This window comes from Akebia trifoliata, chromosome 3 (genome assembly GCF_017979445.1).
Source record: "Akebia trifoliata isolate Shusen 1 chromosome 3, ASM1797944v1, whole genome shotgun sequence".
In the NCBI taxonomy this organism is placed as follows: domain Eukaryota; kingdom Viridiplantae; phylum Streptophyta; class Magnoliopsida; order Ranunculales; family Lardizabalaceae; genus Akebia; species Akebia trifoliata.
In genome coordinates, this window is record NC_141377.1 from 35,084,022 (window position 1) to 35,107,843 (window position 23,822).

The following is a 23,822-nucleotide window of genomic DNA, read 5'->3' on the forward strand; positions in this document are numbered from 1 at the left end:
ACATAGTAAATGCTTGAAATACTCTATGAATTGCACATTGGTTCCCTTCAGAGCCGAGGATTTAATCATCCCGTAAAAGTCAACAAAATTTGCATCTCCTCTTTTTCTCAACTCCAAACTTTTGGGTTTTGAATAAAGAGTGTCAACTTAGGAAAAAATTACCACCATATAAGATATTATAAATGAAAGTAAATCGGGCTAGTTTGGCATGAAGAATGTAAAGCCAACAATTACACAAGAAGTACCACAAATCATTTGCAAATGTTATTCAAATCCAATCTCTCTAAAAAAAATCCCGAGCAATTATTTTTAATTTTTTTTGGATCAAAACTTAATTAAATGATTTGTAGAAGATAATAATAATAGCAGCATTTAATATAAAAATTACAAAATAATCATAATTTTCTATCTCAAATATTGTGGTCAATCACAAAATTTATACTATATCTTGAGAAATATATTAAACAAGGGTTGCACCTATATCTCATATTATACTTCCGTCAATTTTATTATCAGCATTTCTATCAACAAAATTTCTTTTATTTTCATATTGGATCATTATTGAGAATCACTTGACCCAATACCAATACGGTAAAAGAAGAAGAAAACACAAAACGTCCAAAAAATAAGCAGTCTAAATTTTTCAGAAATTGATTATTCCAGCCATATTCTTATTTTATTCGTTGTAATATAAAGAGTTAAACCAACCCAAGTTCCCAATACTAATACATATGAGTTAAAGAGACTCAGCCCAAATAATAGCTGCTCATCTCCACAGATAATGTTATAAAACATAGGTACATCTCACCGCACGGTTTCTGCAACATTTCTTCATTAAAAGGAAGAAAAAAAAAAGCTCAACCATTTTATTAGAGGGGGGAAGACTGAACAAACCTATGATCCCACAAAATCTGGCTGATTTTCTGGCTTGGCAGCCTGGAATGCTGGTAGCTCATTGTATGCCTCGTGTAGCCGTGCTAGCAGAGGGAACTGAGCCTGTACAAACAATTGAACAAGAAAGACTTGTGAGACCTTGGATTCAACTGAACATAATAAAGTAGTTAATAATAGATGCAGGTCCCTTGGAGTGGAAAAGTGATGGTAACAAACAGGACATGAAAAAATAAGGGGAAAGGAAGAATTTGCATGAAATAAATAACAGTGTTTAGTGTGTGCTCTTATAAACAATTTAATGGTTTTATTGACTATAGTCATTCGTTAGAATAATTAGCTTTCGGAAACAAAAAACTGTATGAAATTGATCAAGGAAAATATGGGTTTCTAAGTAAACGCAGAAACAATAAGGTTCCAAAGTCGAAGCTAAACTTACATCAGAAGTGCAACACATTCGATTAAGTTTGTTGATTCTAAAAGATGGGACCTGAACAACTATAAATGTATCTGAGTGATACAGTGGCTGTTCTTTAGTACTCACCCCTTTTTTATAATTTTTGAAGATCAAGGAGTGAAACCATAAGCACTTAACCAATTCACAGAGATATCAAAAGCAAAATCAATATGACCGGATATGAAAAGCCGATATATGTTAACAGTGTGGAAATTTAAAGTAGGGGCACCTACCACATCAATTTTGAACCATGTCACTGCAGCATAAAGCTGAGGAGCTAGAAAAATGTCTGCCTGCAGTAACAGTCAATCCATGCATCATATTTCAGTCAATACTCAATGGTAGCATAAAACACTGTTCATAAATGATGCATTTGTGCTGTCCAATCTCATGTGGAGTTCAGTTATGATAAATCAAAGATTAACAAGTATAAGATATGGAAGAGAATGGAAAATCATGAATCATAGGGTAGTTTAGTCCAGTGTTTTTAGAGGGTTGTGAAACTTACGCATTGAGGCACGCCTCAAGATGACACATTAAAAATGCCCTGAGGCACAAGGTTGAAACATAAACGCAGCTAAGGTTTACGCCTCAAACCATGACACAAAAAATGGCATATGCCTCAATGTGAAGCGTGTGCATTTTGGCTAAGGCATACGTATCATATGAAAGCTCATTCAAATGCAAGTATGTTGTGCCAATATTATCAATATGTTCACCAAAAAAAGGCATGCAATCTAACAATACTGCATTCATAAACAAGGAGCAAGCTTGTCAATAAACTCATGAACTTGGAGAAACATACCAGGAACACTTCATCTCCTGTGGCATATTTTCCAGCATAACCTTCTAACAGCTTCTCAAGTGCTGAAACAGGTGCAAATACAATATTAAAAAAAAGTAAAAAAGGGAAGAAAAAAAACTCGATATTCTTTTATGCCTATTTTCATGATTGTCTCGTTTAATTACTAGGAGGCATACTAGATTATTATTCGTTGCAATCTACTGCTAGGTTAGATATCAAATCCGTAATTGTTTGATTCTTCTAATTTGTGAAGCAACTAAGATTTAATTATTTGCTGCGTAAGAAATTATTAGATCTTAGGAAGAACGCTCGACTAAATTAAATACAACCGCTTGTGCTTGTATTGTTTAGCTTCATCGATCTCTCTAATTCTTAAAACTACTACTAGATTAAACCTTTAGCGCTTGTCTTGGGTTGTTTAGTAGTTAGGGTTAATTAGATCGTCTATTTTCTTTTTAACTGCGACTAAGGAGAGATAGGAAAATAGTTTTAACGATGAATATTCAAACTGTGAATTGATATATACTTGTATCGATGATCAGTTGTAAAATTCCTATGGTGGATGTTGACTTAGACCAATGTTTGTTCTTTTGATTGATTTTAATTCTTTTATTTGAATTGTTCCTTAGTTATTCTTTTTAAAATTATTTTCGTTATACTTGAAACCCCCCTCTTGTTCACGTAGCATAAAAACTAGGTTAGATACTCTCCATGGGAACGATCCTTACTCGCACCACTACATTTATTTTTTTAGGAGTATAGGTTTAACTTTTGGTTGCTTGTGACAGCACACCAAATTTTTGGTAGCACAATCAAAGGTAGCAAAAAAATGAAGACTTTTAAATACTTAGCAGAACTTGAGATAATGAACTTATCTTACCATGGAAGGGAAGCTAAGAGACTAATGAGGTAGTAGACCACTTACAAAAGGGCGGTCAAAAGAGCAACATTGGATGAAGGGAATTCTTTTCACTAGTTCTGTAGTGTGTTGATAATATGAATACAAGGGAATTCTTTTCACTAGTTCTGTAGTTTGCTGATAATATGAATATAGCGGAATACGGACGCTTAGCAAAAAAATACAAAAAACAGGTCAAAGAAGATGGAACTTGGGATAGGAGTTGCAATCATCAAAAAACAGCATGGATTCTAGAGCAACCTCTACTTGAGGGACAAAGGAGCTTCACGGGTGAAGAGGATACTGCAAAAATCTGTTACTCGGAAGTAGGGATTGCATTCATAAGGAAGTCATGAAGTTGAAACCGCAAACTGACAGCTGAGAAGAGGAAGAATGACAACGGTAGATACCCAAGCGGGAGAATCAGCTATTCGAGTTGAAAGGGCCTCAAGTGTTGTACAAGTAGTTGAAGGAATAACAGAAATTAGGATGAAGTACAACCAGGATGGAAGCATTTTGAACCATGATCTAATGCACTCATTTGTGAAATTGACTGCAACAGTCTCTTGTGCCTTTATTAGACCATTATGGTCATCGAATAACATGTCCCCCCCCCCCCCCCTCTCACATTTTAAATGATAACAAGGAATATTTTATTAACAAACAGCTCAAAAGTAATTGAATGGAAAAAAAAAAAAATCAATGATAAAAATGCAAAGAAAAACAAACACTAGGGTAAGAAATTGGCCAATAACAAAATTACCAGTTGTATTTCTATGATGAAAAATCCCAAGCAAAAAATATACACACACATACATTTCTATAAAATAAAACACAATTGAGTTGGAACAGTTGTGTGTGACACAAACCTCCCATCATCTACAGTTTTGGGGGTTAAACATCTCATCAAACTATAATGTCATCACATACATATTTATATAATAAAACACAACTGAGTTGGAACAGTTGTGTGTGACACAAACCTCCCATAAAACTATAATGTCATGGGACCCACTTTATTTCCTTAAATCTTCATCTCCTCTAATTTTACTATATTTTCTCTTCTACCCTTTTAATCCACATTATTATTTTTCATCTTTTACCCCTTTAATCTCAATTTCCCTCCAATTCTATTTTTTTTTCTACTTTTGCCCCCTTAACCAAAAGAGGATGCCCCCTCTAACTTTACTATATTTTTTCTTTTGCCTCTTTAATCCCTTTATTGTTTTTCATCTATTACCCCTTTAATCTCAATTTTTTAATAATACCCCTTCCATCAAGTTATAATTTCTTGGGACCCACTTCATTTCATTTATTCTTCATCTCCTCTAACTTTACTACATTACCTCTTTTACCCCTTCAATCTCAATTTTTTTTATAATAATACCCCCCCAACTTTTTTTTGCTTTTACCCTCTTAACCTGAGAGAAGATGCCCGTACAATAGGCACGGGTAAACTATTATATAATAAAACACAATTGTAGGTAGGACTGCGACTTGGTTGGGCAAAACTTAAACCCGATGGGTTGAACCCGACCTTAGGTCATGTCTGGGCATGGTTAGTTTGGGTATGGCCTCGGGTTTGAACACGGGTATAGATATCGACCAACCCGATTTGCCCGAACCTGAACTTAATATGACTATAATTTAAAAAAAAAATTAAACTTGGTTTCTGTCACACTCATAATTCATATTTCAATATGTATGCTTTCGTTTATCTACATATCCAAATTAATGTGTGATTATTTTCGTCAGATAAATAATAATCTTTGTTATTAATGCTTTGTTTTAAGTGTAATTCTATATTTTCATACAATGATTATATTACAACTTTAAATATTTTTCTTAAAAATTGTGATTATTAATAAAAATGATTATTTTAGTTAATCTTCTTATTTTTCTTCTCTCTTTAAATTAGCTTATAATTTTATGTATATAAGCTTTTGAAACATATTTTTAAGAAAAATAATTGTAAATTTGAAGTTCTTTTACATGCCACATATCTTTATATAAACCCGTATTAGTACTAAATTATCTAGTATTAATGAGGTATGTATTAACCCGACCAGCCCGACTTGGGTAGGGTTCGATTTAGCATTTCATGCCTAAGGTCAGATTGGGCTAGGGCACAGGTTGATCTCTAACCAGACCCAACCCGCCTGAGTTGCAACCCTATCTGTAGGGCCCATTTTGCTACAGTTGTATGAGGGATAAACGTCTCATTCGCTAGAATTTTTTGTGGGACAAACATCCCACCAAGCCACAATATTATGGGGCCCACTTTATATTCTTTACCTCTTCACCTCCTCTAACTTTACTATATTTCCTCTTTTTACCTCTTTAACCCACTTTATTGATTTTCATATTTTACCCCTTCACCCAAATTTTATTAATAATATCCTTCCAACTTTATTTTTTTCTCACTTTTACCCCGTTAATCCCAAAGAGGATGCCCTTCATCCCATCAAACTTTACTATATTTTTCCTTCTCCCCCTTTAACTCACTTTAATGTTTTCATCATTTCTTCCTGAACTTCATTCAAAATTTCAATCAAGTTTGCTCTTTCCAAATGCCCCAACACACAGCAAACGGAACTATAGAAGTATCACCCACACAATTTTTCCTTTCAAACCAAACTGACCAATTAGTTACCTAGGGAAAAAAATCTCCATGGAACATTAAGGAAGGTAATGTTCTTTGTAGATTCAGAGAAAAAACTACTTAAGATTTGCAGGAATTCCAATTATGAGGGTACATGGTATACCAATTTGACACCTTAAAGGATGACAGATGATACACTGATGCTCTTAAGTATGGTAGCTATCTTTTTTATGAGATGGTTCTTCTCTGGGGTCAATGGTCATTTCTAAGCCCTTGGAGATCTGTGTGGACGAGTCTGCAAGAGGTTGACAAGAAAACCACAAATCTAACATCACTCGATGGAGCATATCTAAAAGGGAGGAGGCAAGTAATCAGTAGTCTTCATTAGTCTTAGAAATCGTTCAAACATGTTGATCATGATGGTGATAGAATAGACCGACCACCCATTGAAAGGAAGAAAGTTCCCTAGAAAATGTTGCAAGGTTGGTAGTGATGGACTGGATGCACAAATGAGCCTAAAAAAGAAGTAGAAACAGGTGAAACCATGTGGAGAGGAACAAGGGGGACACAAGTTTTAGAGAAAATCAAGTTCCTTTCATAGATCCCAGTGGAATACAACATCATAAGCGACAATACTTAATAGCTAAGTTTTTAAATTTCAACATGAATTTCTTCTTCCAATAATTGAACCGTTTTAATTCAAGACAAAGTAGTCACGAAAAGTGAAGATAGGTGGTGTAAGTTGGCTTGTTGATGTAGGGTAGAACACACAATTCTAAAGTTTATGTTAAAAATGTGATTCTAGGGTGAAATCCCAAGAACTAGGAGTAATAAAGAATCTCAATGTCGAGCAAAACATACTAGAAACTTCAATATAGGTTTGAGATTAATGAGAATCAATCGTAAACACTAAAATTAAGAACCAATATTAGGTTCTTATCTCAAAATAAAATAAAATAAAATAAAAACAAAAAAAAGGGAAGAAGTCTCTTCTTTTTTTCTTTTATTAATCAATCTTCAAAAACTAACTTCTCTGAATTTGTTTATTGGAGCTCTTTATATAGATAACTCCTTCATAACAACTTAGAAACCTTTTAAAACACTAAAAAAATAACTTCCTAATCTATCTATAACGTATTACTAACCTTCTAATCCTATTAGAACTCAATTTGGACATCTAAAATGACTTTTAATTTTAACCTAAAGAATAAAAACGAATTTTAAACAAAAAACAAATTAGAAACTAACTAGGAAAGAAAACTTTCTAAAATTGAAATAGAAACTAACTAGGATTACTTAAGCAACTTAAAAAATAGAAACTCAATTAAAGAAAGAGTCCTAAGAAAGTTGGACTAGGTCTTGTGTACCGGTTAAAGATTGGGTCGATTTGACTCGGCCAAACAAAGTTGACTCGATCAATGCTGTTGATTTCTTTTTTCGACGCATCTTAACTGGATCATAAATATTGAGATAAGTGTCGACAAGCCTATCTACGTCACTTGTGCCTCTAAAAAAGTCACTAAGGTTTATGACTTAACCTACAGCTTTACAGGGTGTGGTTCCTACACATAGTATAAACCAAAAGAAGTGGTTTTCGCATAGTTGCACAGGAAGGAGGATGGAAGGGATGAATCCAAAGCTAGTAAATGACACAATCTATTGGTATACTATCAAATTACAATGCATGTAAAGCATTGCTTGACAAAGTGGAGGAAATCCAAAAGTAATCACCAGGGAGTCAGCCATGCCATTGGAGAAGCATCAAGGCAGCCCAAAGAGAAAATTCGACAGAAATTAAAGATGGGCATGCCTGGAGAAATGACCCAGGTGGGAGCAGCCATGTCCCGCTTTCTTTTTCTTTTTTCTTTTTTTTTTTTAATAAAGAAAGAAAATTTTATTAAAAAGGAGAGAAGGGGAGGTCGAGATGACCAACCAGATTACAAGAAACAACCGAAGTTACAGCCCTGAAATACTACACACCCTGTCCCACTGAACTAGGAAGTCCTCAAAAAAGACCGCTTTAAGTTATTTAAAAATCTTCCACCAAAAAAATAAAAAACCAAGCAACGATAAAAGAAGCGCTTGACTAGTTTGTTCTTTTCCTCAAAAAAATTCTGGGCATTCCACTCCTTCCAAACACGCCAACTAATAGCAAACGAGTTTAGGCTCCAAATCAATCTCTTGGAATCATGGACGCTCAACCACAGCTGAAACCACTCCACGAAGACCTCCCTTACAGCAGCAGGCACACAACACTCCATGCCAAATAAAGATAAGAAATGGTCCCATACCTCCTTTGCCGCAACACAACGGACAAGCAAGTGGTTCACAGATTTCTCCTCATACATGCACTTACAACAACAGTTTGAACCACAGAAGCCCCTTCTTCTAAACTGATCACAGATTCCTCCATTGCCATATCTCGCTTTCTATCCAGGACAAAAATGAGACTTGCTGATTATTCCATACGGCAGAAGCTATAGTGGAGGATAAGATGGTGCTTGGGGACCTTTGACTGAATTTTTATATTATCACAATGTCGAGCCTACTAGGCTGTCATTGGGATTGGTGGTCTCTAAAGATCCTTTTTACAATCTGATTGTATCAAAGTTGGACTGTATGCTACTAAATGGAGGAAATTTGTTAGAAATTGATAGCACCAAAACGTCATGTTTTCTATAATTTTCTGCTTCTTGGTTTCATAAAGACTTCTGTAAGATGTACACATTTGACCTTACAAACTAAGTTGAACCGTAGTGCCAGTATAAATGCATGAATAATGCACAACTAGATAGCTTGATTATAATTTTCACAATTATGAAAGTATAAGCACCAAAATTTCTGAGGATTAAATATTAGATATAGTGGCAACAAAAATTCACCTGTGAAACCTTTTCCTATATGATATCGAACCCAAACAAGCTTCTCATCAGAATTCACTTTCTCCTCGATGTATTTCTGAAGACAGAGAAGCAGAACTGGTAAACAGCTAATGATATCATGAAAACATCAATTACCTATAAAAAAAAAGGCATTTAAGAGGAGCGGGGATTAATCACATGAATAATTACCAAAACATCAATATTCTGAAAGGGTTGTATGCTTGAGCAAACAATGGTGGCAACCTAAAAGCAGAAAATAATAATGGAACACATTAGTATCTGACAACTTGCATTTTTTACGCATGATCTAAGAAGTGTAATTTCAAAAAACAAATTGCAAGATGAGAAAAAAGGTTCAAACCTAATAGCCAGTGAAACTATATATAAGTCAGCAAGTTGGATATTATAATCTGTGACTTCCTTCTCAGAAAATCAGCAGCTATAGACTACATGTTATCCTAAAAAATGTAGGGTAGAAATCAATCATATATAGTCATACAAGTTGTTTAAAAGAGTCCATAAATTTCCAGAAACTATGTTCAGGGTATCTAGTAATGTCTGTCCAGAAATTCCAGTAATAGTAACCTTTTTTTTGTAAGTTACACCTTGTGTAGGAAGTTGTAAGTTACACCTTTTTTTTGTAACAAAGAACAAAATTATTAATGAGAAAAGGGAAATATAAGCAACAGCATTCCGAATGCACAGTGAAGGCCTAAGAGCCCTTTTTGCTAGAGACCCATCTCTGAGTTGGTGTGTGTCTAAGAATCATCGTCATCAAAGCCATATCCCAAAATTTTGGCATCGCCTGTCCCAACATTCAATTATGTCTAACACCATCTCAATTGAATTTCCCCAACTTATCACCTATGGGACTACTACATTTTCATAAAGCGTACATTTCTAATGTTATCCTTTCTAGTCTTTCAACTCAATCATGTCAGCATCCTAATCTCTTCTATGCTCAATCCATGAACCTTCAAATCAATTTCCCTAGAAGAGCCAAGTTCATGTTCAAATCCTTTAAATCCCTAATCCTCAACCATTTGTCCTTCTTAAAGGGGGAAAGGGATTTCCAGATAACTAAGTGTCCTTCAAAGTTCCTAACTTGAAATTCTAAAGGATGTCCTTAATAAGCTTTTCTAATTTCTTGCCAACACTTGTGCACATAGAAATAAGGAAAAGTAGTAGATTGGGAGAGTATAGAGGACAGTTTTTATCAAAGCCATTTTTTTCATTTCCAACAACTGCTTAGATTTCCGTGAGGCTAGCCTTCTACCAAATATTTCAATCACTGACTCCCACAAAACCTTCAATGTAGCAGAGTCAAAATGCAAGCCCCAGTTAAGTTACAAGGAGGGAGTGAACACCACAGACTAGGTTTCTAGAACAACTGTTGGCCATATTTCCTGCTATCGTGATAAAGAAAAAGCCATATAAGGGTTTTGCCAAGCCTGCTTATATGGTATACAAGTTTTTCAAACTTAACTCATGTCAACAAAACTCCTGATAGTCACAATAGGTGCCATCTCCTTCACTTTGTTTTTTCTTTAATTTAATGCCTTAACTTGAGGTTGCCTTGAAACAACAAAGCAAACCCCACAAGAAAGTGAGCTGCTCCTAAGCAACCCTGACATCGTCAGAAATTGAAGATGACAAACAATCAAATCGCTACTACCCATCTCAACCATCAAAAAAAGGGATAAGGGATCTCCTTGTCTCAATCCCCCAGGGAAACTAAAATACTATGCTAGAAAACCAGTGACAAAACATTGAGTATGGAACTCAGGAAACACATATACTTAGCTACCTTCCCCAAAAGACAATCTCGAAAACCGGCACAATTTATCATAGGCTTTATACGTAGTCCAGAATTTTCAATTTCATCCTTGCATCAACACTCTTAAGCCACCAAAACTACAAGATTTGCCTTTTGATAAATAAATGCCACCTTCACAATCGAGATAAAGATAACTAAGGGGATTCTATAGGTCCCAATGCTTGACAATAATCCAGTGGGAGTGCAACCTAAAATTAACACCGCCAATTATGCATTCAAGGCGCACCCGTTGCACCTTATTTATAGCCTAAGTGATGAAGTGTAAGCCTCACAATCATTTTAGCTTTTGTAGTAAGCCTCAAGACATTTTTGGGATGCTTCAGCTCCTAATATAAAAAAAACCCCATAAAATGCCATTAAATCACAGTTATATACTCGTGATGCACCACCTACCTGTGTTGGATCGCCTATATGTCACATACTACACCCATGCATAATGATCCAACTTAAAAAAGAACACCATATTTTTTCTAAGTAAAAATGAGCATCATCTTAATTGATTATAGGGATTAGACTCATGATCAGACAAAACTACATGTCATAGAAGATTCACCATTCTCACAGCTTATTCTATTCGATTGGCCTTTGTACAAGGTTTACTCTTCAGTTTTGACTAACACGAGGAACCATGGAGCATGTGTATGCTTTCATGATGTAGACTCCCCATTTTGTTTGAACTGAGCCCATAAGCTCCTAAAACCCTGTAGAAAAAGGGCTTGACCCAAGGTTCTGTCAAAAAGCCTAAATGCCCATCAAGAGGAGACTCAAGGCTTCAAAAGCCTTTTAAAAAACAAATTGAATTTTAGCCTGGACGTGAGTAACCCACAGACCAAGGAATTTTTAGCTCGGTCCCTCACCCACCCAAGGACCAATACAAATTTAGCTTGGTCCCTCACTCACCCAAGGATCAGATTGTTTTCTGTTATTTCTTGGAATTCTAACCCATGTGTTACAAATTTTGTTAAGGTGTTTTTACACCTTAACCCTTTTTAATCCTTCTTTTACCAAGGTAACTGAAAGAGCCCTCGATCAGCCGGGTGTGCGGATCCGCTTTTGACCTTTGAGGTTTGGGAGTCGCCACCTAGTTATTACGGTTTAGGAACCGATCATTGACTCTAAAAACAAAGACAACTAATCTACGAAAGAAAATATAGGTCCGGGGATCACGTTATGAGGTTGGAAGGTGTTAGGCACCAACCCCGCCCGGCAAATGCCGGTCTCTACTTTTTCCCAAATAGAACTACATTGCTAAAAAGACCTAATCAATAAAAAATAAAAAAATCTTTACCTTTACGAAGACAACGGTCTTGTTCCCTCAGATCTGGTAGAATAGTTCTTCGTACATCACTCCTCGCTTCGTTTTGTCACCGGATTCGTTTCGGATCTCCAAAACAAAGTATCTCCTTCTAAATTTTTCTAATTTTTTTTTATGGATTTCTAGGGTGTTTAGGAAGGGTTTTTAGGTGTTTTTCGAGCTAAAGTTAGGGTATGGATGTTAGGTAAGGAGTTGGGGCTTCAAAATCAAGGTTTATAGGAGGCTAAGGAAGCTTTTTCACCTACTTTTTCTAGGGTTTATTTTTTCATACGAAAATAGGTTGTAGGGACCCCTATTTATAGATTATTTTGAGTACTTGTTTTGATAGAGTTAGTGTTTAATTATAATTCTTTTAGAGAAAGTTATTGTTTATTTAGAATTATTTTAAATAGAGTTATTATTTAATTAGAATTGTTTTAAATAGAGTTATTATTTAATTAGAATTCTATTAGGGTTTTGACTTTTAGTCTTACTTGATTGACTTTAAGATTTTGACTGTACTTGATTGACTTTAAGATTTGACTTTAGTCTTACTTGATTGACTTTAAGATTGACTTTAGTCTTACTTGATTGACTTTAATTTTTTGGAGAACCCCCCTTTATTATATCTTTAATTCTTTGGGCCCCCAGATGGAGGGGTCCTTTAATAAATATCTGGGCAACCATCAACAATTTTGCCTGAGAACCTGATTGATCGATTTTTTTAGTTCAAAATTTTAAATTAATTTTATTAATGTTTCACTTTACATTATTTAATATTTTATTTATTAATTTCAGAATTTAAAAAAAAAATTTAATGGAAAAATTACCGCCTGAAGAGAACTTTTGCGTTTCAAGCCGGTTTTTTATGTTCCAGGATGTTTTAGAATTGATTTTTCGTAAGGAATTCAATGGGAATATTGGTTTGTGTCATTTATGAAATTTTTTGTACGAAATGATCGTGAACTTTATGAAGGGTATTTTCGTAATTTTATCAAATTTTGTGAAAATTGGCGAAATGATTTATTTGGTTTCGATTTGTTGTTTTATGTGTTTGAAAGGATTTTCCTAAGCGTAATGTAGGCTCTAGGGATGTTTTGAGGTTCGGGGTATTTTGATAATTTGGTCATTTTTTAGTGATTTTTATCGTAAAGTTTCTTTTTGTCTGCAAGATGATAATTTCTATGTTTTTGGAGTTATATTTTCCTAGCGTAGCGTGGTTACTAAGGTTTTGTTAGTTTGAGATACCTCATCTGAATTTCTGAAACACATCTAGTAACAAAATATAGCAATGGAATAATTATCCATCATTGGGAACCGTTGCGATCGGGTTGACGAGTTGATTAATCAGGCGAATGCAAAAATGGGGTGTCTACAGTAACACAAGGTGAGTTTCCCTCTTTAACTTATCATTAAGCATAAATTAATTTTCTACCTTCGGTTTTCTAGTAATTGAGCAATTCTTCAAGCCATGACCATCCATTATCACAAAAGACATTTACCATTTTATCCTTAGTTTGTTGAGACCCAATTCAAGGCAATTGACCATTGAAACCCTCATCTTTTAGATAATTCAAGGCCACCTTTCAAGGGTTCAATGTAGTTTGACTAAGTTCAAGGACCTAGAACTTTTCATCCCTCGAAGAGAATCCTCTATAATCTAAAGAGTAATTACCTTCTTATCCCTAGTTTGTTAAGATTCAATTTAAGAAAATTTACCATTAAGGTCATTCTCTTATGCATAAGTCAAGGCCATTCTTCAAGAGTTCTGTGCAATTTAACCAAATTCAAGATACCTAGACCATTTCACTCATGAAAGAGAATTCTCTAGAACCTAAGAGCAATTACCCTTCAACCATCAAGTTTATTGAGATTCTATTCAAGACATTTGGCAGCAAAGACCCTACATCCTTAGACTAATTGCATGTCATTGCTCTTATTTTCATTGAAGATTGACCATTTTCAAAGGGTTTGGACACCCTTGCCCTCTAAGAGAATTCTCTAGAATCTTGAGTGTTTTTACATTTTTATACTTTGATCATCATGATTAATAAGACTCAAATATGTGAGAATGACTATCAAGGACTCTTTGATTGAAGGTAAAATAAAGTCATTTATAGAGGTTTGTTTGAAATTGAATTAAACTTTTGGAGTTTGGACCTTTATATCCCCAGGGGGCTCCCACTATAAAAAAAAGGACCTCTCCAAGGCAAAAATAAAAAATCTACCTTCTAAAAATTCTGTCAAATTCTCTTTTCGAGACCTTCCCAAGCCCCAAAACTCTGTCCAAGTACACTCTCATACACCATTGAGGCCTAGTATTGAAGTTATAAGAAAATGAAGAAAAAAAAAAAAAAATTCATTACAATCATGTAGTGTAATCTTATCTTATCTTTTGGCAAGTTTGGGTTGAGAGTTAATTCCATTGTGGGAGGAACCTTACCAACTATAAGTCCATAGTTACCTTCTGCTAATATCTTGTTCATTTCATCATCATCAACATGTAGTGTAAGCATCTCAAATGGCAAGGGTGGCTAGAGAGTAATCCCTTTATATGAGGTAATCTCCCCCTCTAAGTCCATAATAAGTTCCTTTGGAACACTTGCATGCATCATGTAGTATAAGCATTTAAAATGACAAAGGTGGTTAGAGAGTAATCCCTCCATGTGAGGTAATCTCCCCCTTTAAGTCCATAATAAGTTCCCTATGGAACATTAGCATGCATTCACCTTTGCACACACTCACCCATGCATCATCATCAAAATGCTTGAGTCATTAAAGAGTGGAATCTTGTTAGATTTACACTCCAACTCAAAGCAAACAAAAAAAATCAGCAAGTGAAACATTTCATTTATACTTCACCATGTGCACACACATTAGCTACCATGCATACACATTCATGCATCCATGCATACATACATTATCATAAGTATTCTGACTCAAAATCTTCAAAAACAGTCTTAATTTTCACTTTTGGACAATATCATGGTAACCACCAACTTGGTGGGTAAGATGAGGTACCTAACACCATCCTCATCCGGCAACCAAACCTCCATACCCAAACCTCTAGATTAAGACCAGATTTGAGTCACCAACTCCTTGAAAACTGATTTTCAAAACTGTTCTTATGGTGTCCACACACCTTAAACTTAGTTTTGTTTTCATTGATTGCCCCTTTTAAAGAAAGTGTAGTTCCGTTGGTCCTACTTATAAAAAGTTTCCCTTTATCTGTTGCTGATGAAACTGAATCCACTGTTGTTGCCAGCATTGTGTCTGATGAAACTGTATCGACTGATGAAACGAATGATAGTGACCCCCAAACCCAAGTAGATGAGGTTTAGACCACTAAACTCTCATTATATATCTACAAATGAGTTCAAATAATTGCGAACTCTCATAATGAATGCCACATGGTAAACCAAAATCACATCGCAACCGTTTTGTTCTTCTTGAGGTTGTTCATGATATTAGATGCAATAGACAAGTAACCAATACAAACAGTGAATCCATGAAAATCATGGATGTGATGAAATATAGTCCAACATGTACGTAGACAAGGTGGCAATGTCTGTGTGTGGTAATGCAACGGACTTGGGATCAAAACCCATCTTGACACTTAAATCTAGCTATGTACTTTCAGGTAGAATCGAATTTAATTTTCAAGTTCGGTTCGGATATCGCTAAAACCGACCCGATGTAGTTCAGGTTCGGATTTTCATTAACATTCAATACCCAGAACCAAACCAAAAATTTCGGGTATTTTTTGGTTCGGGTTCGAGTAGTACCGAAATCCACTTACATATTTTTAAACAAAATTGTTTTCAAGTAAGTTCAAAGGGATTTGAACCTGAGATGTGCAAAGTCGTGTACCAACATGCCAAGTTTGTATTTGTGCTAAATGCAATAAAAATATACATATTATTGCTTATTCGGTTTTAGAGTCTTTTTCAGTTCGAGTTCGATTCGGTTTTCAGGGGTGGAAACCAAAACTTTTTGGTTCGGTCCGGGTTTGGTTCCATTTTATCGGTTCAAATATGGGTCGGGTAATGGGTAATTTGTACATCCTTCTTAAATCTATATATAAAAAAATATATGCAAACAAAAAAAAACCACCTCAAGACCTGTCTCTCCCAACTCCCCCCCACCCCCTTTCCCCAAGTTATCCAACTGGTATTAATTTATTTTTGATATTGACAGCAGATATACAATCTTCAATTTAACTTAGTTCAGCACACCAAACTTATCTAACCCTTCACTTTGCTATTATTTCATGAGTTCATCTTAGGTATCACATAGTACACACCAAAAGTATAGATTTGAAGGAAACAGAAGATGACATGCTATTTACCTGGAAATTAATAGCTTTTTTCTTAATATCATGAGGCAAAAGTGGATGTTGAGGATACTTCTCTTCCAAGTACTGTAACATGCATATAAACCACGACACATTTTAATTAATTAATAAAATTGATAAAAAAATACATTATTGGTAGTAAATTTTGAACTCGCACTATTAAAAACATATAATATAGAAAGGACAAGAATGATATTCACTGACTAGTGTGATTGCAAGAGAATCGGCAATAACTACATCCCCATCCACCAGAACCGGCACAAAATTAATAGGGTTGAGCTTTGAAAACTCTATAATTCAAGCACGGAGAAAAAGTGAGAAAATCAAATCATAAGTGATACATAAAAAACAAGGGAATACTATAAGAAGGTTCCTTCACCTCATGGGTTAAAAACTCGTCTAAGATGGCGAGTCGTCTCGGTCTCCGAGGCAACCGAGAGAAAGAGTCAATATGACGAGCTCCGAGCGAGAAAATAAATGTGAATAGACCATCTCATTGACTCACCCGAGATCGGATTACTCGCCCCATATTTTGAAAATCTCAACTAAATCAATGAAAACTCAGTCAAGTCGATCAATGCTTCGTTGGGATGGGCTGATTTTTTGTGAGGATGATCTCTATGATGAGAAAATCATCCTTACAAAAACTCAGCAAGTTCTGAAATTTCTAACCCTAGTTTATAAGATGAAGAATCGTGAACCGTCAATTTTTACCGTTAGCTTGTAACCACTTTTCATGGGGTTAGAAGTTCTAGAATTGGCTGATTTTTTGTGAGGATGATCTACCGACTATAGAGATCATCCTCACAAAAAATCATTCCATTTCGAAACTTTTTAGCCATATAAGACAAAACTTTGTCTAAAATGTTGGCTAGGATTTTGGCTGTTGATCCGTTCCTATATATATATATATATGTGGGCTTGATCCAAGATTTTAAAAATCGACGGCTACCAAACTTCCATAGAACTCCCAAATTTAAAATTTAAAACTAACGGTGAAAAATAATTTTTTTATTTTAAATTTTATCAAAGTTCATAGAATTTTGTCCTCTACAACCCCATGGCATTGAATCACGTTTTTGGATGCCACAAGGTGAGTTCAACAACTCTTAAAGTGACTATTTCACAGGTTTAAAGTGAAAATTTAATTTTAAACCTGCCAAATTGTCATTTTAAACCTACAAAATAGTCACTTCGTTCTGAATTTTGTTTTTAACGAAAACGTGATTGTTCACGAGTGAGCTGGAATCGTAAATAATACATTTTCAGCTCACGAAATAGTAATTCACCCTATACTAAATGCTTGTACAGTACTTCACAAGATAAGTCAAATGATAATTTTGATGGGAAATTACTTATCTTTTTCACTAAAAGATAAAATAATTATTATTGAAAAACAAAAGAATTGGAGTATGGCAACTCAGACGAGTCGACTCGTTCCAAATGGGTGTCCGAGACCAGAATAGAAACCGGATTTGAAAATCACACTTTACCTGGACTGAATTGCTCTCCTTTTAACACGTTTACAGACTTGTACTCGTAGTTCAAACCTTTTTTTCACAAACACGCACCAACCAAATGGAAATCAAAACATTAGGGTTTCACCAAATTTAATAGATAAATTTTGTGCTCTCAAAGAGAGTTTGAGAATCTAACCTTTCAAATTCAGTGCAATACGAACGCGGAACGAACATGAGCTAAACCAATACGAATAGAGCTTCAATTTGGGTTCTTGAAGAAGATGACGAGTGAAGTCGCTATTGCTTGCTTCCTGCCATCAATCGAAAGGTGAAATAATTCAACTCAGAAATCGGAAATTAATTCAAAAAAACAAAATTATATATATACAGGTTTGAAAATTATAAAGTTTAGGGTAAGTGAAAAGGAGAAGAAATGGAGGAAGAAGACACTCACCATGCTGAGACGCTGAATACTGAATGCTGATCAGATGGAATTTGATTCGCAGCCGTCTACATTAATTTGCAGAAAAAAAAAATAACAAAAACAAAAAAGGCATCGTCAGTAGTGACGAATTTGATCAGCAGATGTCCACGTATGCATTTAGTTCCAGAAAAGCTATGCTCCCATCGCAAACATTTGTTGTGTATCGCGAGGGAAGAAAATCTGTAGTTTATTGAGGGTACACGTCAGTTGAGTTTTTGAGAGTTGTTGAGTAACAAAATTATTACACACATTTAAAAAAAAGAAGATATTTTAGACGTTAATTCTTTAATGAGGCCAACTAGTTGCACACCAACCTTAAAAAATCCATTATGTTTTATAACATCTATGTTAACCTACTGCTTGCACTCCAATATTTAGTCTTTTAAGATTTAAGTTTTATTTTAACTTGTAATTTTATATTTTTTGCTCGTGTTTTATTTTGATCGTGTTTTGTAATTGATTTTATTCGTATTCTCTATGACTCCAACTTAATTGAGGCACTGGTTTTCTAATCTTTATTTAGAATTTAAATTGAATCCGTGTATTTCAAGAGAACATAATTTTGTAAATATGATTCTAAAACAAAAAAAATATTTCTTGTAAAAATTATCGAACTAGCAATAATTTCTTTGGGCATAATTGAAGAATCCGTGTATTTCAAGAGAACATAAATTTTGTAAACATGATTCTAAAATGAAAAAAGTATTTCTTGCAAAAATTATCGAACTAGCAATAACTTCTTTGGGCATGGTTGAGGAGGAAGCCACCTCCCCACCCTCGCCTTAAAAAAAAAAGAATGCAATTTTTTTTTTTTGGAGTGTAATCATGCAAAAGTGATGGAGTGCAATTGGTAATTGATGGTGTGCAACTAGTCAGTCCCTTACCTTAAATCGCATGTGACGTGTATTGAGGTGTGGGAGGAGGCTTTCAATACTCCACCTTAGGTGCATACAATCCAAACTCTATGTGAAATTATATGACATAGTGCATTTTTACTCGACTCTCTGGAAAGATTTTTGCTCTCACAACAGTCAATCCAAGATTTCAGAGAATCTTAAATCAACGATGAATCCTAAACCAACGACGGATCACAAAAATGGCATTTTAACTCACACCAGAATGGAAAAATAGGCAAACCTGAAGTTGATCAGAGAAAATAAACTGAATTTTTTAAATGGTTATTATGTCAATTGCTTGAGCTATGGACCTCATCTTCTAAATAGGCAGTGCAATTTGTGAAACTTGTCATATGCATCTTGCATTTATTGAGGGTATCTCCAACTACAAAACTACGCATCTTGCAATTAGTCAATTGAGATTTTCTGAAATCTTGGAATAACTTTTCTTTATACGAATTTTCTTTTCATATTATATACTCTTGATCAGTTTAAAGTTTCATTTATTTTGATAGATTTTTTATGGTTGTGATGAGTTTGATGAAGTTAGTTAATCAAATAGATGATTTTGGGGTCAATTTGTTTAGATGGTTTAAAACTAGAATTTCTCAATTACAACAATATATAGAGATTTCTACATCGGAAAGTAATCACATTTTTCTAATCACTAGTGCTTGGGGTGACATTGGATTTACTACGATTTTTTACATTTTTGTTGTGGAGGTGTGCACATAACTGTAGATGCTTTTTACTCATGTCTTGAGGAAACACATCTACAGGTATGTGTGCACCCCACGTCAGAAATGTAGAAACTCCTCTCTTTGTTTATGTTTTGTGCGGTTAGGGTAAAAAAAATAAAAATAAAGAGTGTTTACTCTTTTGGGTAATTTTAAAACCGCACCAAAAAATTTGACGGAAAAATGATTCTTCGCAAAAACGAAATTGAGAAGCATCAATTTCAGTACTTCTCATAAAAGTACTATTTTGACTCTTTTCAAAAGTTGCTCTTCCAAAGCATTGGATGTCCAAACAATAGAATAAGTGCTTTTGACTCCCCACCAAAGCCAAAAGCACTTAGAGAAGTCAATCCAAACTCCCTAGTCTTTTAACAGATAACATTTTAAAGTACGCATATCACATTTTTAAAAAAACTTACATTATCATCTTCATAATTTGACTTTACCCCCATGTTTGCCCCACATTAGGAAATTATTTACTCCTGCCCCACTCAAGTTTTGGGGTTTCCTCCGCCCTAAATGATCGCATTGTCCCTTGAATTAGGTCTTCTCTCATAAAATAATGAGAAATAACCTAAATACTCTTTTTTAAAGTTCTAATAAAAAATCCTTGAATTTTCTATTCAAAAGCCCTTATCTTCATGAGTAATTATAGTTTGCCCCCTCTACAAGAAAATCTTGACTCCACCCCTGTCACTCGTCAACTGAGTTTAATCTTAAACATGGATAGGTCAAACACGTGACTAACTTGATTCGACTTATTCATCCCTTGTTGCCACGTGGAAATTTCTTATTGGTCCACGTCGTTGGGTGTAATTATGCACCTACATCTTCATAAGATTAAATGGTCCTTTTCTTTTCCCCTCACCTCCAACCAACATATTATTAAAGAAAAATTAAGAATCAAATATGATCATATCTCAAAACACAACAATAATAAAGTAGTTAAATATGCAAATAAAATTTAGGCGACGAGTAGCAAAAAATAGGGTGAGATGGATCTACCACTCTGTCTAAATTCAAAAGTCATAGCACGAGTTATAGAAAAAGAACACGGAGGAGAAACGATCTCAACAAAGAATGATGATGAATGCATGCGGTCTTGGTACATGGTTGGGTACGCAACTGATGTGACAAGGGCACAAAACCACATATCTTTTTCATAGGGATGCACATGAAAAAGATGTGATGTTTGTGCCCTTGCCACATCGTCCTCATATCCAACTGCATGCATTCATCACGACTCTCTTACAAAAGAGGAGGAAAAAAGTATGAGAGAGATTACATGGAAATTAGATAAAAATTTGAAAGTGAGCCCACATCTTTTATTGTCATAATAATTTGAACTATAGATATGAAATGATTGGAATCCTAATCAATCATCTTTCAACTTGCAATAAAATGAATTTTTTAAAGGGTATTTTAGAAATACTCCTATTAAATTAGTGATATTAGGTTTACCCCCTTGAACAAAATTAAAAATTACATTTTCTTAATGATTTCAGAGTGAAAATTTGAATTTTTTCTCAAAATATTCTTCAAAAACTTAAGTTAAATCGTCAAGAAAAAGCAACGTAATTCTACAGTTATGGAGTAAACCTAATCTTGCATTTTGCAAGGGGGTAAACTTAATATCACATATTTAATAGGGGGTATTTTTAAAATATCATTTCTTAAAAAAAATGTCTCGATTGAACAACTATCGAACAAATTACTGTTTGGCCTTTAAACATATGTTTTCTTTATCCTCCAATATTGACAATGATTTTCTTACACATTAATTACCAATCCACAATGTATACATGGATCGATTTATTTTTCACAATTAACATTAGCAAACGAAGACAAAAGAAAAGGTCAAGTGATTTAGATAAGCCAAACACTCAAGTATTTTTCTAGGGTTTAAAGCTGATGAATCTAGGGTTAGCAATGGATTGGTTCGATATCGGATCAGTGTCACTTCGATTTGATTTGATTTTTTAAATATGTACCTAATCTGACTCAGCCCGATCAGAACAGATTAATGAATATGTGAACCAAATCCGATCTATTTCATTTCATCCTTAATCCAAAACCGATCCAAACACAAGCCTTATTTTAAAATTATCCATGTTCAAAAAAAATTTAAAAATATAATATTTTAAAAAATCTACTTTTTTACTGCAAATATAGAGGGAAATAAAAAAGACTAAAATGTTATATCTATAAGTATTTATATGAAATAAAGAATAAAAATAATTATTGAAATATGTTTGGATTGAATTGGGGTAGATCCGAATTCGATTCAAAATTATTTCGGATCTAAGATTTCAATCCGAAAATCTGATTTTTCATGTTTTTCCAGATCGAATCGGATTGGACCTATTTAGACATCGGGTATATTTTAGATCATTGCCAGCCCTAGATGAATCTTGAGTCGGGATCAATCACCAAATAGGTGGACATATTGAGGTCTACAAACAAATAACAGAGTGAAACAAGTCGGCCTTAGTCTTTTAAGGTCATAATTTATAATTTTATCTGAAATTTGTCTAAAAAATAATTCTCTAAGAATATCCTTAGAAATACAATTTTAATGAACCTATTTTATTACATTTCCTCTTCAGCACCTCTAACTTTATTTTTTTATATCTACTTTAACTCCCTTAATCTCAAAGAAGATGCCTTTGTGTTTCAATAAGATACAATAAGACAGAAATTGCACATTAAATAATCATCTAAAAGTTGGTGAGATGGCCTAGAACACATCTCAAGAAGTGGAGGTCTTCAGTTCAAATGCCTCCTTAGGGATTTATCCCATAAATTACTTTGGTATTATCAGGTCTCTATGAGCACAAATGAGTATTGATGAAGCAACTTCATATTAATTATTTAAAAAAATTATAAATAAATTCATATACACTATTAAATGATACATCATATTATAAAATTAGATTATTTATTTAATATTTATAAATAGATCTCTTGAATTAATTATCAAGACAATTCCAGCCTTAAATAATTTTTTATTCTTGTAGTTCCCACCAGTCCTAGGTTAAGGAAGAATGAAGAAAATCCCTCAAATATTTTCAAAGAACAATTCTCATGTAATGCATTGGTAAAAGGTGTTTTTTCCCATACAACACTTCAACTTAAGAAAAAGTGTTCCTTCCCTTTATTTTTTAGAGCTGTTAGTGGCACCCCAACTTTTACTTATCACACACTAATTTCTTAAATTATTTATCACATCTCAATTGAAGATTGAAACACACTCTTCAAACATTAAAAAGGTCTGGCTCAAATTAAAATCTAAACATTATAACACTCGTTCGAACAATTTCAATAATTGTTTTCAATTATGATTATGCTCATATAAAATCCTAAGTCCAAAAAATAGAAATCTAGCTAAAAACGAGAGAGCTTCTATTGGCCCCACCGCCACTTATACTTATTCTCATGCATTCATTTATTTCCTTTATTTTTAATTGGGGTGTAAATTAAAAAGAAAGACAATAAGTAAAGGGTTGGGGTGCTTATAAAAGCTCTCTTTCATTTTTTTTTATTAGATTTTTTATTTTATTTTATTTTATATAAGTTAAATCATAATTGTAAACAATTACTGAAATTGTTTGAACGAGAGTTATAATGTTGAGATAATAATTTGAACCAAAAATCCAGCAATGTACACTAAAATCCAGTCAAACAGAATCGTTGAGCTTAATAATTTGAGGAAAAAAGAATCGTTGTAAGGTATTTGGAATACGGCAATAATTCAATATGTGAAAAATTCGAATTTTGAATTACAAAAATCCAGCCAAACATTTGCTAAATGACAAATAAAAACACCTGAACCAATTTAAACCGACCGAATTATGCAGATAATAGGACAATTTTGAAACAGGGAAATGGATTCACATAGGAGAAGTTTTAAAACTATTTGAGGGTATTAGAATCTTATGAAATACATGATCCTTGGTATTTGCACCCACAGATTCAAGTTTATAGATATAGACAACCTCCAAACTTACAAGAGTGGAATCCACTAATGTAAGGTCCCGTCTTACAAGTGGGACCCATTAATGGTAGGTCATGCTTTTGCCGAGTACAAATGAATTACCAATGTCTGGAAAACATTATTGTACCTCATATTGTGCTGGAGTGATCTCAAGATTGTATCTCATACATACGAGGACATGAAAGTGGATAGGAATCATAGATGCTTTTTGACTTGTATCTCAATGAAAAG

General features: G+C 34.1%; 1 protein-coding gene across 3 annotated transcripts; it reads right to left on the reverse strand.

Annotated features, from left to right (window-relative positions):
• Positions 1-635: 635 nt before the first annotated feature.
• LOC147406580 (glutathione S-transferase zeta class-like) lies at positions 636-18,093 on the reverse strand. 3 transcript variants are annotated; one of them, XM_086434674.1, is made up of 11 exons: positions 17,935-18,093; positions 17,677-17,791; positions 17,514-17,570; positions 16,225-16,310; positions 16,015-16,086; positions 8,713-8,778; positions 8,536-8,611; positions 2,154-2,215; positions 1,582-1,641; positions 895-996; positions 636-818 (listed from the first exon to the last, which is right to left on the reverse strand). In XM_086434674.1, exons 1-10 carry the CDS (start codon positions 17,935-17,937, stop codon positions 895-897), a joined length of 699 nt encoding a protein of 232 aa, XP_086290800.1. In that variant the 5' UTR covers positions 17,938-18,093; the 3' UTR covers positions 636-818. The 3 variants fall into 3 exon arrangements, with proteins under 3 accessions (XP_086290800.1, XP_086290802.1, XP_086290799.1); XM_086434676.1 differs by having other exon boundaries at positions 636-996; positions 8,725-8,778; positions 17,935-18,092; XM_086434673.1 differs by having other exon boundaries at positions 636-996; positions 17,935-18,092.
• Between the last annotated feature and the right edge of the window lie 5,729 nt (positions 18,094-23,822).

Coding starts and splice junctions, on each gene's coding strand:
- LOC147406580 (XM_086434674.1), bottom strand. Junction 16,087..16,224: donor ATTCTCTTGCAATCACACTA/GTCAGTGAATAT, acceptor TGCATGTTACAG/TACTTGGAAGAGAAGTATCC. Junction 8,612..8,712: donor ATGTTTTGGTAATTATTCAT/GTGATTAATCCC, acceptor CTCTGTCTTCAG/AAATACATCGAGGAGAAAGT.